The sequence below is a fragment of the Lathyrus oleraceus genome, chromosome 4, assembly GCF_024323335.1.
Source record: "Lathyrus oleraceus cultivar Zhongwan6 chromosome 4, CAAS_Psat_ZW6_1.0, whole genome shotgun sequence".
NCBI lineage: Eukaryota > Viridiplantae > Streptophyta > Magnoliopsida > Fabales > Fabaceae > Lathyrus > Lathyrus oleraceus.
This window is the reverse complement of record NC_066582.1, coordinates 478729659-478749934: the sequence shown is the minus strand read 5'-3', so window position 1 is coordinate 478749934 and position 20276 is coordinate 478729659. Positions and strand designations below refer to the sequence as shown.

General features: G+C 36.8%; 1 protein-coding gene across 2 annotated transcripts in view; it reads left to right on the top strand.

The window, feature by feature from the left end:
- Positions 1-4856, top strand: part of LOC127076315 (uncharacterized) — a 29223-nt gene extending 24367 nt beyond the window's left edge. For both annotated transcript variants that reach the window (XM_051017937.1, XM_051017936.1), the window contains exon 2: positions 3566-4856. In XM_051017937.1, the coding sequence (XP_050873894.1) occupies positions 3567-4787 (1221 nt within the window). In that variant the 5' untranslated portion in view covers position 3566 and the 3' untranslated portion in view covers positions 4788-4856. The remainder of the gene's footprint in view (positions 1-3565) is intronic.
- Positions 4857-20276: the final 15420 nt, after the last annotated feature.

The following is a 20276-nucleotide window of genomic DNA, read 5'->3' as shown; positions in this document are numbered from 1 at the left end:
TTAAGTTAAGATTAATTCAACCATTGAACGGCAGTGATATCTTACAATCTCTGTGGATACGATAACAAAACCCGACACTTAAAAACTGTCTCAACAAAATGGCGCCGTTGCCGGGGATCGAACCCGGGTCACCCGCGTGACAGGCGGGAATACTCACCACTATACTACAAAGACGAATTGATCCCGACTAAAGTTGCAACGGGGTGGAGAATGTGTATAGATTATAGACGGTTGAATACCGCGACTCGTAAGGACCATTTTCCACTCCCATTTATGGATCAAATGCTTGAAAGACTATCGGGCCAACAATACTACTGTTTTTTAGACGGCTACTCCGGGTACAACCAAATTGCGGTTGACCCGGTTGATCATGAAAAGACGGCTTTCACGTGTCCGTTTGGAGTGTTCGCATACAGAAAAATGCCTTTTGGGCTTTGCAATGCGCCGGCGACATTCCAACGATGTGTCCAAGCTATTTTTGCCGATCTAATAGAGAAAACAATGGAAGTCTTCATGGATGACTTCTCGGTGTTTGGTGGGACGTTTAGTCTATGCTTGGCAAATTTGAAGACGGTGTTGGAAAGGTGTGTGAAGACTAATTTGGTGCTAAATTGGGAAAAGTGTCACTTTATGGTGACCGAGGGGATTGTGCTAGGCCACAAAGTCTCTAAAAGGGGGCTTGAAGTGGATAGAGCTAAGGTTGATGTAATTGAAAAATTACCCCCTCCGGTCAATGTGAAGGGCATCCGTAGTTTTTTGGGGCACGCGGGGTTCTACCGGCGCTTCATCAAGGACTTCTCAAAGGTGGCTAAACCTTTGAGCAATTTACTCGCCAAAGATCAGGTATTTCTCTTCACCGACGATTGTTTGCAAGCTTTCGAGGTTTTAAAAGAAAAATTGGTTACCGCTCCAATAATAGTCGCTCCCGATTGGAATGAAAATTTTGAACTAATGTGTGACGCGAGTGACTATGCCGTTGGAGCGGTACTTGGCCAAAGAAAGGACAAAACTTTTCATGCTATACATTATGCGAGTAAGGTTCTTAACGAGGCTCAAATAAATTATGCCACAACGGAAAAAGAACTACTCGCAATAGTGTATGCGCTAGAAAAGTTTAGGTCCTATCTTATAGGGTCTAAAGTCGTGGTGTACACCGACCACGCGGCGATTAAATATCTGCTGACCAAGCCGAATTCGAAGCAAAGGCTCATCCGTTGGATCCTCTTGTTACAAGAATTCGATGTCGAAATTAAAGACAAGAAGGGGTCGGAAAACTTGGTAGCGGATCATTTATCCCGCTTGGTGAATGTCGAGGTTACCGCATCTGAAAAGGAAATCCGGGAAGAATTTCCTGATGAAAAATTGTTTAAGGTTCAAGTTAGGCCGTGGTTTGCAGACTTTGCAAACCACAAGGCTAGTGGTTGTGTGCCGGCCGACCTAACTTCGAACCAAAAGAGGAAGTTCCTTTCGGATGCGAAGTATTATGTTTGGGATGACCCATACTTGTTTAAGTTGGGTAGCGATAACCTGTTAAGGAGATGCGTAACTGGTGATGAAGCCCAGAGCATCCTTTGGCATTGTCACAACTCGCCTTATGGCGGACATTATAATGGGGTTAGAACGGCCACAAAAATTCTTCAATCGGGATTTTATTGGCCAACTATTTTCAAAGACGCACATACCCATGCGCAAAGTTGTGACAGTTGCCAAAGAAGTGGTGGGATAGGTAAGAGAGATGAGATGCCTCTCCAAAATATCCAAGAAGTGGAAGTGTTCGATTGTTGGGGCATAGATTTTGTTGGACCTTTCCCACCATCTTACGGGAATGAGTACATGCTTGTAGCTGTTGATTATGTCTCTAAGTGGGTTGAGGCGATTGCCTCACCTCGGGCGGATGCCAAAACGGTGATAAAATTTTTAAAGAAAAACATCTTTTCCCGTTTTGGAACCCCCCGAGTGTTGATAAGTGACGGAGGGTCACACTTTTGCAATGCACCTTTGGAAACAATTCTAAAACATTATGGTGTGTCGCATAGGGTGACAACTCCGTACCACCCTCAGGCTAACGGGCAAGCGGAGGTCTCTAATCGAGAGATTAAGAGAATCCTAGAAAAAACCGTGTCTAATTCTAAAAAAGAGTGGTCCCAAAAATTGGACGAAGCATTATGGGCCTACCGTACGGCCTTTAAAGCTCCAATTGGCCTAACTCCGTTTCAATTGGTATTTGGTAAAACTTGCCATTTGCCGGTTGAATTGGAGCACAAGGCCTTGTGGGCCCTAAAATTTCTAAATTTTGAACATGAGTTGGCCGGTAACAAAAGGAAAGTACAACTACTTGAGTTGGAGGAGATGCGCAATGTCGCATACCACTCAAGTTGGTTGTACAAGGAAAAAGCAAAGAAGTATCATGACAAGAAGATCCGTACCAAAGAATTTGTGCCCGGACAATTGGTCCTATTGTTCAACTCCCGGTTGAAGTTGTTTCCCGGGAAGTTGAAATCGAAATGGTCCGGGCCATTTCGGGTGAAAGAAGTAAAAGAGTACGGGGCCATTATCATTGAAGACATGGACGAGAAAGACAGTTGGACCGTGAACGGCCAACGATTGAAAGTGTATCTCGGCGGTCATGTGGATCGCGAGAGTTGTGCTCAGCCGCTCGATGCTCCCCTGTGAGCATCGCACCGTCGAGCTTAGCCGACGTTAAACAAGCGCTAGTTGGGAGGCACCCCAACATTGTAAGTATTTATTGTTTTATGTATCATGTTGAATTCTGTTACAGTGTGCGAAACAAGGCTGGATGACTTGCAAGTGCTGCATTTGCAAATGCATTTGCTGTCATGCTCGCTTGCAGCTCGCTAGGCGAGGCAGAAGCGAGCATGCTCGCAAGCTGCTCGCTAGGCGAGGCAGCAGCGAGCGCTGCAGTACTGTTTTCTATTTAAACACTTCAGCAGAGCCATTTTGCCCTACCTTCAAAAATTTGTCTGAACGGCTCTGCTGAGGATTTCGTGCGTGGCTTCTCAAACTCCCTCTGTTGCATCTTTATCACCGACACGTGCTTCTTTCGCCAATTGCAAACTCTCCCCACTTCTCTTTTCCAAATCCGTTTACCAAAGGTTTGCCCCACTTCTTTTTCTTTTTGTTTACTCTTAAATTCCAAATATGCATAGCAAATAGGATAAATTTGGTATGGGAAACATGGAGGTTGCATGAGATATTGTGGAGTTTGCAATGTTAGGTCGTTTAGGTTTTCAAATTGGGGATTTCATCTATTTTAGGTTTTGCATGCAATTAGCCAATCCCCAATAGCATAGAACGACTCATTGTCATTAGAAATCATTAGGTTCTGTGTAGGAACCATAGAGTACGGGTATTGGGAGAAACATCCTTGAAAATGCAGAAAATCCCAAAACCCGTAAGGTTCGCTAGCAGCTCGCTAGGCGACCTGGGGCGAATGTTCGCTGCCTCTGCGCAAAGCGAGGCAGCAGCGAACATGACAGTATTTTGAATTTTGTTTTAATGGCTAATCTGTTTGTTGGTGTGTATTGTTTCTTTGTATATTTTGCAGAATGGAGTCTAGATCTGGAGCTGGTAAGAAGAGAAAAGGAGATGCAACTACTTCCAGGACCGTGCCGATTCAATTCGACCACGACAAGTTTGTAGGCCCGAAACAAGCGGCACGTTACATCGCTTTGGAGAAGCGAAAAATCCTTCCTGAGAGGCGTTTTCTGATCAACCCGCAGGGCACTTACCGAACTTTCGCCGGGTTGATAGACGCCAAGAAGTGGGATAGGTTGATAAGTCCCTTGGAGCATTATGACATTGGTACAGTGCGGGAGTTTTATGCTAACGCACTGCCCGACGACGACGAGCCCTTCACTTGGGTTTCTAGAGTTGCCGGGCGTACTATTCCTTTTGACCGGGATGCGATCAACAGAATCCTAGGGGAACCGCTCCAGCTGGGAGCTGATCAGAGAGACCAGTACCACACCGACCTCAGACTTCATCGAGACGTCGCTGCCATTACCACCGACCTGCTTTTGGCTGGGAGATCGGTTGAGCCGAACCCATCTGGGGTTCCTGTGAGATATCACCGGGAGGACATGACTCCCATGGCTCAGCTGATTCTACTTCTGGTTTTAACCAACATCCAACCCAAATCACACACCTCTACTGTGCCGATCCCAGTGGCACATTTAGTCCATTCCATCCTCACTAATGTTGAGATAGATGTGGCGAGGATAATCGCCAATGAGCTGAAGACTATGGTTGAGAGTGGGCTGAAATCGGGGGCTCGTGTGAATTGCCCACTGGCCTTCCCGTGTTTGATTATGAGCTTATGTATTCAGGCTAGGGTCCGGCTTCCGTCTCGTGGACAGGTTAGAATCCCGGCACCTATAGATGATAGGTATGTGGCTAAGTACTGTAGAGCTAAGACTTCTGGTGGCAGTGCAGCCTCAGGAAGTACTCGGGCTGCTGATGGTCCTAGTGCTTCTTCTCCCGGACTTGATCCGTACCTGAGGGCTGTTTGTGACTACAGTTTTGAGTGGATGGCAGCATCCCAACGAGCTATGATTGATATGCATAACAGTATGCAGAGGTTGGAGCTGCAAGGTAATGACCCCTCCGGTGCTCGAGCATTGTTAGCGCGTGAGCAGTTTATGCTCAACGCTAATTGGCCTGTGGACAGGCCAGTCTATGGTGAGGGGGTGGACGCTGAAGCTGAGAATGATGATGATATTGATGATGAGGGTACCGGTTCTGAAGCCGGTAGTGAAGAGGAGTCTTGAGCCCTTTGTGGGTTAAGTTTTTGAGTATTTGTATTTCAGTTTTTATTATGTCATTTTTATTTGTACTTTTGAATTTTGTATTTTGACCATGGGTTGTACTATTGGGGTGTTTTGTCCCCCACGAACAAAATTTTATTTTTCAGTTAATGTTATTTATGTTTGTTGTTAATTTTGTGTGTTTAATAAATTTTTGGTTGAATGAGTGGCAAACCCTTCTAGATTGGTTGCTCCTCAAGAAGTACCCAATGAAGGTGCATCCGAGCTTGGATGGCAATGATAAGAATAACAAGTGAATGAAGCTAAGGTACATGGTTACCGTCGGCTAGAATTTTAGAATGTATTAGGAACTTTACTCTTTTTGGTAAATTGAATATTGTCTTTGTGCAACATAATTGAATGAATGTTTCATCTAGAACCTAAAACCACAAAGTGTGAGGAAACCTCCATTGTTCACTTAAATGTTGGATTCTAATAAGTTTTGTTGATTCATGTGATTCATTATTTGTCTGTTATTATTGTGAAATTGTGGAAGCAATTAGAAATGATCAAGGCACTTGTTTTCTTTCGAGCACAACTACATCCAAAAACAACTTACCTGTGAGCAGAGAGAGTATTTGTTAACCCCTTTGAGCCTGAACAGTTGAATCTCGGCTTGAAATAAAGCGAGATCTCAAAAATCTTTTTTACACAACCCGGAAAATCTTGTTTATTGTTCTTTTGCCGTAAAAAGTTAAGAGCATTCACTTAGGGTGTGGAAGAAATAAGTTGGGGAGAACGAAAAAGAATTGATAAGTACCACAACTCTTGAAAAAGAAAAGAAAAACCGAGCAAGCATAGAAAAATATATGTATAGAAAATGTAGAAAATAAACATCTGTTTTGTATATTTGATGTGAAAGAAAAGAACAAAAATAGAAAGAATGAAAAAAATGCTTGCTTGGAAGAAAAATAGTGAAAAATAAAAGTGGAGTTGTGGAAAATGTGTTGTGAAGGTTACAAATAAGAAACAAAGGAAACAAAGTCGAGTAGTGTGAATAATACTGTGAATGTCTCTTTTGCATCGGCACTTTCGTTTCAATGGCCTTAGAAATGACCCTTGTTTGTTAACCTAACCAAGCTTCAACCGAAAAAGCCCTTAGTGATCTTTATGCTTCCACAGTACCATTTTTAATTGATTAGACATTGTATGAATCTGTTTGATTTCTTCATTATTTGTTAGAGAGTGAGATTAGTCCCGCGGTTGCAAACGCGCAAAATCTTCATTCCTGATTCGAAGAGGAGAGATAGGATGATTCATTCAGAATAGTATTGTTGTAGATAGATAAATATTTTGCATTGCTATTTAAGTTTAAGTTCCTAGGTATTATTTTATTCAAACCGTTGGGAACTTGTATATGCGAATTTCGCTTGTGTTTGAGCCGTTTATCCAACTTCGGAGAAACCGTTTCTTTATGCAAATCCTCTTGTCTTTCAAGAGGCATACTTTGCTTGAGGACAAGCAAGAATCTAGTTGGGGAGAGTTGTTAGATGCCCAAAAGTGCTTATTTAAGCTATCATATGTGGGCATCTTTCACTCTTTTGCCTTGCTAAAATTGTCAAAATCACATTTATTTTACATGGAATGCGTTACATTGATAAACAAGCTTGGTGCCTTTGATGTGTTTGTTATTGTGCAGGAAAGGCATGAATTAATTGATAATAAAGACACAAGAGAATTGGCAAAGGAACCAAAGCAAAGGAGCATTTCATCTGCCTGCTCGCTAGGCGAGGCTGTGGCGAAGAATGGGTTCGCTAGGCGAGCTCCTGGCGAACAGCTCCAGTAAATTAGCAAATTAATTCGCTAGGCGAGCTCATGGCGAAGTCTGCAGCGAATTCACTCTGTTTTGGTGAAAAAGTGCAGCCAGCACTCACTCGCTAGGCGAGGCTCTAGCGAGTCCCCAGCGAGCATTCCAGTAGCAAAACCTCTCAACCTCACTGGGGGCGAGCTTGAAGCGTTTCCTTTGCTAGGCGAAGGTATGTTCGCTAGGCGAACATGACAGTTTAGCAGGCCCTGTTTGCTCTGGGCGCAGGGGCTTTTTGTGCCCATTTTAGGACCTCGCTAGGCGAGCTATTATGCTCGCCTAGCGAACATGACAGTTCTGCACTTGTCTATAAGTAGCAGGTGCCACTTTTGGGCACCATACCTCATTTTTACCAACTTTTCCATTTTTTGTACTTTCTCCTAGATATTTTACAGCATTGCTTTGTGGGAGATTTTATGCCCTAATTTCATTTCTCTTCATCTAGCAACCATCTTCCACAAAAAGAAGGTGGATTCCCATCCAACTTCGATTATTCGACTTGGATGTTGATCAACCCTCTTTCCTTACTTGCCGACCAAGCTACCATGAAAATGAGTAGCTAAGTCTTCCATTTGTCAAGGTTAGATGTAGGTGATTTCCGAGCTTTGTGTGTAAATGTAAGGATCCTCATATGTAAACTCTTTAACGGTAAATATATGATGAAAACTTTGTTTCTATTTAAAACTCTTTGTGTTGGTATTTGATCGAGAGATGTTTACCGATTCTTGACCTAGGTTTTCATCCAAACTTGTTTGTTAGCTAGAGATAGTAACGAATGATTTTGTTCACCATAAGGTTGAACCAAAAAGTTGTTATTTTGATAGATTGTGTTCGAGAGAAACAATGGATCAAAATGGCAAAACTCACAATGGGTGTTCGAGAGAAACGCATTGAGAGGACCTTGTGAAATAATTTATCATCTAAAGGAGTTTATAAGATGATTGACCGAGCAAATACATGCAAAGCAAATGTAATCATTGAAACCTAACTTTGACAATATTTCTCATATTAATCAAAACGTAACTCTTACCGCAATTAATTACTTTGTATGCAAGATAACTTGATTAAAACCAAAACCCTAGTGTTACATTAAGTTAAGATTAATTCAACCATTGAACGGCAGTGATATCTTACAATCTCTGTGGATACGATAACAAAACCCGACACTTAAAAACTGTCTCAACAATTAGGCGTGTGGCATCCAATGACTATGTTTACCTAAGAATTGGCCAGTCTAAGACAAATCTCCAAGCACCAGTTGACCAAGGAGGAAGAATAATCTTAATATTCAGCCAATCAGGGGAAAGTCCTTCAAACGCTCATAAAGGGGGATTCACCACGAGAACACATAAAAATCAACCACTCCAAGAGTCAGTTATTATGGGGCAAGTCCCTTAAAGGCTCAATCAGGGGAAAGTCGTGTCAAGATTACATTAGAACCTAACTTCCACAAATCAGTTGATCCAAACTAAATAGTTTTGAGAATCGGTTAATTAGGGGAAGACCACTGCAATATTTAAACACTATGGCAAATCATCTCATACCATGTCATGGTGTAATCATCCCCAAAGCTTCCTTTCAAGGATAATTCATTCAAATACCCTACAGACTTAGGCAAGACAAGTTGCAAAGGGGAAGGTCCTCTCCATGCTTTCAAGTTTGTCAAGCATACCATGCCAGATGCTAGAAATCGTTGACTTCCAAGCAAGTGTCGAAAGATCACGCTCGTACATCGTTATATCTTGACAATAAGCCTTAGGGCAGAGCAAAATCACAATCGCCATGCATTGAACGAAGTTGAAGTTCTGAGGAGCAAACATGCAACCTATCAGTAACAGATCAAACTTGGGGGCACTAAGAGAATCTACATTCATCTTCCGGTCATAGAATCGTCAAATTCTGAGTGTCAGTAAGTCAAATCCTTTAACCAACCAAACTCTAATCCATATGGTAACTAGAAAAAGAAAGTCTGCATTGATGGCATCCTCATAAAACCAAATCCAATCGACATTGGTATCAAGAAAATATCTCACCTTTAAGAAAGGGAGACTAATCCCAAACATCCAATCACCTATTTGCATTCAAACATGCATCACTTCATGCATAACATTTCTTCATACATAACATTTCTACTAAGATGAGACATTATACAAAATCATGTCAATCATTTGCATTCCTACATAAACCTTAAAAAAATATCCCCAACAGTTGCATCCCTACATGCATCTTAGTGAATCAATTCATGAACAATATTTCCACCAAAGTGAAGTATCATATAAATCAAACATGCATATATGCATAACTCAGGGTCTGGGATCAATCATAAGAGTCCAAGTCTATCCTCAGTCGAATCTATGGTATTTCTCTGAATGAGTTCCTACCTTATGTGCTTTTGCATTGGGTGTTCCCTAGTGAGCAGTGGCGGAGCCAGATAAAAAAATTTGGGATGGCCGCTAACGTAAAATAAAGATTATAAATAAAATGTAAATAGTATTTTAAATAAAACATTAAAGTTAAAATAAATACAAAGTTAATTACTAAAAATTTAAATTACATGACTTAAAACTACCTTAAAGTAACGCTTTACGTGTTCCGAGTGACTTGAAATCGTCAATAATTAACTCCGAACTAATGCTTGCACTAATCTCCCTTTCAATATATACTGTCATGCTATCTCCAAGAAACCCATCATCCATCTTGTTTCTCAACTTAGTCTTAATAATTTTCATTGCTGAAAAAGACCTCTCAGTTGTGGTCGTAGAAACGGGAAGAGTCATGATAAGACGAAGTAGTCTATCAATCAAGAAGTAAGTTTCAGCCTGTCCAGATGCAACCAAACATGAACATAGTTCTTGAATAGTTGATAAATTATTCAAGTTTGATGCTTGACGAGCAACAAATAGAAAATGTAGAGTTGAAATTGCAAATTATTCTTCTCTTGATCACTAAAATCCATAGGATAATATTTTTCAACTAAAGAACAAATAGTATCAATGCTAAAAGCTTTATATCCATCCTTAGGAGATAAATAACAAGAAAGAGTTAACAAATCCATTGCCTGCTCACTGAATCTGCTATTCAACTCTTGTAACTGTTTGCCAATGGTAGTGAAAAAGATTTCAACTTTAAAGTAATGTTGAATTGTGACTTGATTCTCTTCAAGACGGGAGCGTCCAAATCTTGTTGTTGAATAAACATCATTAAGATCAGGAATCTCAATACCATGTTTTTCACAAAAAAATACCACTTTAGTAAACAATATATCCCAACCATTTTCTCTCAAACCTTGAATAAGATGTTTTGTTGAACGAACCAAGTTCATAGCATTAACTAAATCTTGATTTTTTTTTGTAAGGCTTGACAAAGCATATTTGTTATTCCCATGATTTCTTTCATCAAGTGCAAAATAAATATAAAATCAAATGCCTTCAAGTAATTGTAACAACTATCTGCATACCCACGTGTAGTATAACTCCCTCTATCTTTTGCAATTTTTTTTAAAACTAAACAAGTTGCTTCATACATGTTTATCAAGCTAGAAATTGAATCGTAATGTGATCCCCAACGAGTATCTCCAGCTCGTTTCAATGTACCAACTTGATTTGCACCTTTACCAGTTACAATCTCATCAATCTCTAACAAATAAGCAATTTCTTCTAATTGGGCAGCTTGTAACTCATCATGACACTTTGTAGAAGAACAAACAACATTCATAACAAAGATCAGCTTCTCAAAAAATTTATGAACAAGTTTGACTTCTCTTGATGATGTAACTAATGCAAGTTGCAATCGATGAGAAAAACAATGAACATAATATACATAAGGATAATCCTTCATAAAGAGGGCTTGTAAACCATTCCATTCTCCTCTCATATTTCTAGCACCATCATACCCTTGGCCACGAATGTTACAAACATCAAGGTTATGTCGAGAAAGTATATCCTATATTGCTTCCTTAAGAGTTAAAGATGTGGTGTCTTTAACATGTGCCACATCAAAAAATCTCTCTTGTATTAAACCAACTTTATCAACAAATCTTAATACAAGAGCCATTTGTTCCTTTTTTGACTCATCATGGGCTTCATCAACAACAATACAAAATTTGGAATCACCAATTTCCTCACGAACACTCTTTTTCACCCTACTAGAAAGAATTTGCAAGAGCTCTTTTTGAATTTGATGTGAAGTATACTTGCAATTTTGTGGAGCATTTTCCAACATAACTTTTGCAACTTCATCATTGTAGGATGCTAAAAGTTTCAATAACTCAAGAAAGTTACCTTGATTTCTTGATTTTCTACTTTCGTCGTGACCCCTAAAAGCACAAGCTTGTAGTGTTAACCAACGAACAGTGTCAATTGAAGTCTTGATTCGTAACCGATTATTCATTCTTTGACTTGAACTTTGCACTTGAATAAAGTTTCTAATATGACCATCTTGATTCAACAAGTCTTGACAAGCTTTCATTGCATTATTGTGTGATGAGCAAGGATCCTTCCCTATGTGTTTAAGAAAGGAACAATGTTTTCCATTCCTAACTTTCTTCCAATTTCTAAAACCCATAGAAATAAAGACAAGTGATCCGGGACGTCCACTTAGTTTTTTGCTAAAAAGGTAACATGGTAAGCAATATGCGACATCTTCAGATGGTGAATATTCTAACCATGATGGAAATATGTTAAACCAAGTATGTTGAAACCTTCTCGAATGATCCTCGTTATCGGACAAAGGATAGTTTTCTAAATGAATTTGATATGGACCCTATTTTAGATAAGCTCTTCGTATTGCATCCACTTGATTTGATGGATATTGCCAAATCGGAGGACGCTTTCCAGGATCGCGTTCCAAAGAATTTTCAAAACCATGATGCTCTTCAATTGTTGGATTCTCAAGAACTGTTTCAGATTCGGATGTCGGGATTATAATTTCTTCATCTCTCTCTTCTCTTTCAATTTCACATGCTTTCCTTTTGAAAAAAGAATCAATTTTCCTATTATTCATCTTTACTCTTCCTATAATATCATATCAGATCCAAAAATCAATTTAGAGAACATAAAAATTAAAAGAGAAAAAAAATTAATAAACTTAATTAATCAACTTTAATCCGTTTTCAAATACCTTATTACAATGTATAACTATATTTGTAAATTACAGTGTTATGAATTGGCTTAATAAACCTCATATAGATTATTTTAACACATCAAGAAAGAAGAACCCTAAAAATCTCAAAAACACAAATCAAGCAATCACTTTAATTTGTTACTGTAGCGGGGTATTCGTTACCTTTAGATTTATGGACTAAATCAAAAGTAAACCATACAAGTCGAGTCGCCATCGCACTTCTATTTATCCAAAGGAAAGGTTAGAAAGCGAACAAAAACCGAGAAGTTTTATCGAATCAAAAACTAATAAAAATGTCAGAGATCGGGGTAAGGGGGTTGGTTATGCAATGGGAAGGTTTTAAGCACCCAAAACATCCTAGGTACTCCTAGGGAGCCCTTTTCACACTTGTTGTAAGGTTGGTATTTTTGTGAAAATTTGTTTGTGCAAACATGATTGGGGAGATGAGAAGAGAATATACAAGTTATTTATAATTTTGTGTTTGAATGGATAAACCCATTGCCTACGTACCATCTTAAAAAAGATTAGGATCAAAACCTCGTAGTTCGGGGTAAAAATCTCAAAACAAGTTGGTAAATTGATTGGTCCAAAAGCCTTAAGGTCTTTTGTTATCCAAGGGAGAAAACTCAACCTAAAACCACAAATCCACCATGTGAGGATAGCTTCAACATGCTAGTGAGGGGTTAACCCTATAATAAGCATGGAAGACTCATTGTCCATCACTAAGGATATAGGTGAGCATTATATCTACCTCAAGGATAACTCAAACCTAATAGCTAAAGGTTATGAAAAGTTTTTGATAAGAAGTGGCCATTGAAACCATAAAACATTTGAATGAGTCATATTTACCAATGAAAAGTATTTACAAAATATGGTCAAAGTTGACTCAAAGATTCAATTCAGAATAAGTGTTATGAAAAGAAAGTTTAAAAATCAAAAGCATAATGCTTATGTTTCTAATATTTGAAAACAAGTGTTAATGTTTGCACAAAAGTTTTGGCTTGGGTTAGAGTGGAGGGAAGAATAAGAATGACTAAAGTCCTAATCATACAAGAGATAAAGGAGAAGAAGTAGAACCACAAATGAAGTTCCTCTTTTGAGATCATATTGATGATCCAAGTAGCTCCCATCCTTTGGAATAAGCAAGCAAATAAGTGTATACTCAAGCAATCAATCAATCAAGCAAAGCTCTTAGGAATCTTCCAATGGTTCTTGTATCTCTCACTTTAGAAGCATGTGACAATGGTTCTTCAATTTGGCTCAAATAGGAATCCCCTAGCACAAAAGAACACACATAAAAAGGTTCCATGAAGCAAATGAAGAATTGACAAGAGTGAGTTTAGAGATTTGGTCCTTCTAATCCATCTTCAACATTAAGGCCTTTTTTCTCCATTTTTGCATAGGGAATGTCCTAGAATCTAAGTCCTTTTTGTCCATTTTTGCATTTGGTCAACAACAATCAAAACAAAAGCACAAGCACAATAATATATACACAATTATATGCTCAAGTGAGCAAAAGGCAAATTGCATTAACATAAACATGTGCTCAAATGAGCAAAGGGCAAAAGCAAATGAATAATATGTACAAGAATAGTAAATTACATAAATGTAAAGTGCAAGAATTAAATGTTAATGGTTAATGGTTAATGGTTAGTATTAGTGTGCCATAAGGCAATTTAGCGCTATATTAAGCAATCGTAATTGGACTTATGTAGAAGTCACAACTATCTTAGGTCGGTCAATAATAATGTAGGCAACAACACAAGTTAAAGATCTTGATTATTGAATCAAGCTCCTACAACTTGCCATGCCAAAAAGAAGATGAGAAATGATCTTGTATTGATTTAGGTTATTTGCTTGATTAGGAAGCAACCTATCCTTAATGCAAAGCCATTCACTTGATCCATGATCAAGATGAATTAGATTTAAATCAAGGAAGGTTAAACCTCTCATACATCAAGGCTAACCACCAATCTTTAACTCATTGATCAAAAAAGAAAAAGAAGAAGAAGAAGAAGAAGAAGAAGAAGAAAATGAATAATAAAGTGCATTAATGGAAATGAAATGAGATAATCAACAAGCATTGACCAAAGAGATATGAAATCAAGGTCAAACAATAGTAAACAAAAGCAAGATGAAGATTAAAAGTCAAGAAACAAATAAAATATTTTTGGTATTTTTCAAAAGTAAAATAATACTTGAATTAAAATAATAAAGAAAGGTCAAACTTCAAATTCACTTCAAATCAACTTTGAAAAGTCCAAGTGAATTATCCTAAGTTCAACAAGGTTAAACAAAGCTTGACAAAAATTTCAGCATTTTTAGAAGTCAGAAACTATTTTTAATCAATTAAAAGTGCATAAAAATAACCTAATTGAATTAAAATCTCAAATAAATCTCAAATCAATTAATAAATTGATAAGAATATTTTTCATAGATCCATCATCATTCAAAGAGGTTGGGAAAATATTTTTGTATTTTTTGAATATCAAAAACTATTTAAAATGAATTAAAAATAACCAGAAAAGAGAAAATTCATAAAAAATATCAAATGATAAACTAAAAAATATTAAAAATCATTTTTAGAAACTAGAATTTAAAAGAAGAAAAATGCAATTGGTCTCATATTTTTTGGACCAATAATGAAGGAGATATGATTTTTTTGAAATGAAAAGGAATTAAAGAAATAAAAAGAAAATTGAAATCAGAAATAAAAAATGGCAAAAAACGTGGAGCGTTGGATGGAGAGCTCATTAATTGAGCTGGCAAATCGCTTGGATCACACATGCGCGCCTACCAAACACTTCAGTCAATGCAATCACACCTTGCCATTAATTAGGTCATAACATTGAGTGGCTCAGATCTAATCTGAAAAATAAAATGCACGACTATGATTCAATCTGGAGACCAGACGGTGGTGTGCACCATCGTCTTCTCCGGCCAACTTCCGGCGCCGGCCAAAAAATTGCAGAGAATAAAACTCCACCAAATGACACGATCCTGGTATCAAATGAAAGCTGGGGTGATGTACATCACCCCTGTACCAACCAATTCTACTCTAGGCTTCCATAGAAAGAGGAATCAGAGCTTGAATTTTGTGGTGTTCAATTGAAACTTATTGGATTTCAACAATTCAAAGCACAAAATGATTGCCTCTATGGAGAGGACTTCAGACAACCCAGCAACAACAAGAAATATGTTATATACAAAGAGATTCAAAGAAAACAAATTCTGAAGTAAACCTCTGAAATGAAGAACTTGAGAGCACGATCTCTTGATGCTTAAGCTTGTAGTGTGCACTATGGATCAAGGTGAGCAAGGCTTAGGAACTGTAGATCTAAAGATCAATCAAGGAAATTGAATTTTAGATCTGAAAAAATTGAAAGAAAAGGTGAGTTCCTTTAAGTATGGTTGAGGAATGATTCTTGCAGCATGTAAGGCGCCCTTAGGTTGTGTAAATGAGAGGCATGGAGTACTTATATATAACAAAAGATGGCTGAATGCATGATCAAAAGCATGTGCATGGATGGAAAGGGCCTCCATGCATGGGCCTGTACAGGCGCATGGAGGGCCCAATTCCACTTGGATTTGCAAGCTTATGCTAAATAGAATCAGAATGGACGTGCAAATTATGTGTGCTGAGTTCATGCAATGCAATTTCAATTGATTTCCAAAAATGCACCAGTATGTTCATCCCTTCGAAAATGGCATTTCCATAACTGAAACATAACCTTATGGGTAATGGTTGGAAATCTTTTGGCATGAGTATTAATTGTTATGTTGACCAAAACTTCATTTGACATTTGGAAATTAGTGAAAAATGATCATGAAGTGTAAGGTGCAAAACATGTATATGTGAAAATTTCAAAAATGGCCAAACATCAAGCCCTTCGGTTTCAATGATTCAAGCTCCAACTGACAAAACCTTCAACATAAATGTTGTAGATTTCAAAAATGGACTTAAATTTTGCATCATTTGGATTTTTGATGAAGAAGTTATGGGCACTTGAAGTTGGAATTTTTCACATTTCAATGCCTTTGGTCCAAAGTGACCTATAATGTTTTGCATTATCACATGTATTTCTTTTAGGATTTTGAAATTTTTCTCAACATAACAACTGAAGTAGACATATTAAACTTTCCAATTAATTTAATCCCACATCAAAATCATGAAAAATGAAGGAGTTTTGTCCTTGGGAAGTTGACCCAAAATTAGGGTTTCAGTCAAAATGACCTATAATGTTTTGAAATGGATGATGACCTTCCAAGATTCAAATAAATTTTTCATGAACATGAAAGTTGTTCATATGGTTCTTAAGAACATTTTTTCTCTTAGGGTCATCTCCATTTGACAAACACATCAAAGGTTAGGTCTCAGTGTACTTCAAAATAGTTAGATGAATTGACTGATCAACTTCTCAAGTCCACACCTCATATCTTGATGAATTGATGATTGAGGACACTCAAATAAGCTCAAATATGCATGAAATGATGAATTAAATAACTTACCTTGATTTTATTTGATCATGGGTTGAGGTTGCTTCATGGGCAAGGCATAGTTGATGAATAGATGAATTAGGGTTTCCTTGGGACACAAGCTTCAAACCCTTTGGTTTGCTTTGATCAAAATGATGAATTGAGATACTTGGGAGGCATATTTGATGGATGAGATCTTTGGGAACCATTTTCATGCTTGCTTTCATCTTCACCTAGCCATATCAATGAGCATAGGATCTCCTAGAAGCTTTGGATCCTGTGACTGCTCAAGCTACAAACAAAAGATGTTAGTGACATATTTTTGTGCTTTTGTTTAGTAAACAAAATAAGAAAAGCAATAATATACAATTCAAGCATGCTTGGTGATCTCGAGGCAATGCAATGTGCAATGATATGATGCCATGAGGGATCTTAGGGTCAAAATTGGGGTCTTACAGTTACTTTTTATAAAAGAAGAATGAATAAAGTTTTTTACCTGTTAGATGCCGATCACTTTAATCTGTTCCGATTTCGGTGCCGGTAGCAAACCCATATGAGAAAGAAAGGAAAGGTATGAGCTTTTTACCTTATCTGTATTTTAACCTAACTTTGAATGAAAAATAAAAAATAAAAAATAATTTTAATTTAAAATTAGGATGTTTTAGTAATTTAATATATATGAATTAAAAATAAAATAAAAAGTTGAGGGGTGGCCGTGGCCTTCCCACGTCCCCCCTCAGTTCTCCCACTGCTAGTGAGTTGTTTCCTTCAACCTTTTGTTGATGATGATGTTATCCTTTGTTAAGCTAACGGTATTTCTATAAGTGAGTTTTTACCCTGCATTGGATTTCTCAGTGGGCGTTCCCTAATGAGTTGTTTCCTTCAACCTTTTGTTGGTGATATTTTTATCGTCAGATAAGTCAGTGGTATTTCTCTTAGTGAATTCCTACCTTGATTTTTTCTCATTGGGTGTTCCCCAATGAGTTGTTTCCTTCAACCTTTTATTGTTGAAAATTATATCTTTCAGTGAATCTTTCCCTTCAACCTTTTGTTAATAAGGATGGCGTTACACAATAAATATTTTCCTGCAACCTTTTATTGATAATATCCCCAAGCAAGGCTTACCCATTGATGTTCCAATACTACCCAACGAGTTTGTTTTATTAACCTTTTGTTGATAGTCATATTCCCTAATAGATTTTTTACTATCATCCTTTTGATGGCAGTCCCTTAATAATTAATACTAATCATTATCCTTTTCGTGATTGCCATCATCCTTTTGAAGATGAAAAATCTTTGTTATTTTGATCTAATCATCATCCTTTTGGTGATGGTGATATTCAAATTTTGGTTTAAACCATCGTCCTTTTAGTGATGACAACGTTTTTCAAGTTCGATCTTACCTTTATCCTCTTGGTGTCAGCGATATTTACAAGTTATTAAAGTAACTAGCATCCTTTTTGTGATAGCAAGATTTGTTGTTGGTCTTACTATTATCCTTTTGGTAATAGAAAGCTTTGTAATTTAACCATCATCTTTTTGGTGATGAAGATCTTTGAAATCATTGCAACTTACTATCATCTTTTTGGTGATAGAGAGGTATGTTTTTGATCTTACCATAATCCTTTTGGTGACGGTGATCATTGGGGTTATTGGTCTTACTATCATCATTTTGGTGATAGAAATCTTTTTTTATCTAACCATCATCCTTTTGGTGATGGCGATCTTTGTCATTATTATCTTAAAGCGCCATCCTTTTGGTGATGGCCATTATCCTTTTAGTGATGGAAAACCTTTATCAGTTTGATCTTACCGTCATCCTTTTTAATCATAGTGATATTTGAAGTCATCGTGATCTTACCATCACCCTTTTGGTGATGGTGATCGTTGAAGTTGATGAGTTAACTATTATCCTTTTGATAATGGCAAGCTTTATTGTGATAACCATCATCCTTTTGGTGATGGTGATCTTCAAAATTGTGAATTAATTATCATCCTTTTGATGATGACAATCATTCTTTTGGTGATATCAAACTTTGTTATTGTTCTTACCATCATCCTTTTGGTGTCGGCGATCTTTGTAGTTTGATCTAACCATCATCTTTTTCGTGATGATGATCTTTGTCATTATTATGTTATCATCATCCTTTTAGTGATGACGATCTTTTGCCATTGTTATTTTAATATCATCGTTTTGGTGATGGCCATCATGCTTTTGGTGTCAACGATCTTTGCCATTTTGATCTAACCATCATCCATTTGGTGATGATGATCTTTGAAATCATCTAACATACATTCTTTTAGTGATGGAGATTTTTGTAATTTGATCTTACCATAATCCTTTTGGTGATGTCAATCATTGAAGTTGATGAATCTTACTATCATCCTTTTGGTGCTAGCAAGCTTTGTTGTTGGTTTTACCATTATCCTTTTGGTAATGGAAAGCTTTATTGTCATTTAACCGTCATCCTTTTGGTGTCAGTAATATTTAAAGTCATTTTGATCTTACCATTATCCTTTTAATGATGGAAAACTTCTATCATTTTGATCTAATTGTCATCCTTTTGGTGATTGCGATGTTTAACCGTTAGAATGTGATCTAAACACATGCTAAATCTAACCGACTTTATTCAATCAAACTCTTTTTCAAAAGGATATTGTTTAGTCTGTTCTAACGCAAATACAAACAAAAGCTTTAAGCCTCCAATTAAGTATGGTTTAAATAGCCGTTCATTAAAATAAATCAACCAAACCACAACCTTTCCCCGAACTACGAAGTTTTGAGTTCCTTATTGTACCCGAGGATACGTACGAGCGACCCGCAATCTCGTCAATCACCCTAATGAAAACTTTTTTTGCAACCACTTTTCTTTTCTATTTTCACTCTTTATCATTCAAAGAAAACAATTAATATTAGCTAACATTCAATCGCAAGTTTAACTAAAAGGTTCTCGTTGAGTACAACAGACGTGAGAGATGATAATACATTCACATTTCATAATCGACTCCCAAACCCGAATTTGATTGTGACGCCATTTTCATTTTCTTTTAAGAGTTTTATCGATATTTTCTCTTTCCTTCTTTGGAATAAATAAAGTTCGGTGACGACTCTTTTCGAATCTTTTTTCCACGAATAAACGAAGGATCGTATTTTTCGAGATGCGACAGCACCTCATCCCCTTACTTCTATCTCGAAATTAAATAAGTCAAATTAGATTTCTTCTTTACCACACAAATACTCCCATTGCCCAACCATTCACGGGCCCACCCCCACTCTTTCCCATCCAAATTTGTGTCGTAATAACCCACTTATCCAACTCCACGTATCTTGTATAGCTCAATTCCCGATTCAAATTCTCCTCCACCTTTTTTCATCTTGTACCACCCAATTTTCACCCCACCAAATATTTGTAACCAAAAGAAGAAGAAAAATTATTGATTTTATCTTGATGACTATGAAAATCTAAGTTTTAATATTCTCTGATACTAATAGTAATTAATATCAATATTTGTAAAAAAAAATATTTTTATTAATTTTTTCCTAATGACCGCACTTTTTAATCAAGTTTTAATGTCCTCTAAAACTAATAGTAATTAATACTGATATTTGTTATCAAAAGAAAAAACAATGTGATTTTTTTATGACTATTTTTTTATAATCAAGTTTTAATATTCTCTATTACTAATAGTAATTAATACTAATATTTGTAATCAAAAGAAAATATTTTTATAGATTTTTTCTCAAATACAAAAGACACAAAATTAATTATATAATATAAATTTTTAGTTGTACAAAAAAATATATTTTTCGTAGTTTATGTATTTTAAAACTTTTTTATTAATAAATCACAATTTAAAATTTCATTAAGATCTAAATTTGTAACTTTGTTTATATCTTTGACGTTTTCTAATAATAAATATTTATATTTTATTTTTGTCTATGATTTTATATTTAGCTTCTACATTGTTATCTAAGTTTTCAATTTTTTTTCTTTTAGTTTCAAAATTTTAATTTAAAATTTAGAGTTCATATTATTATCATGTGTTGTTGA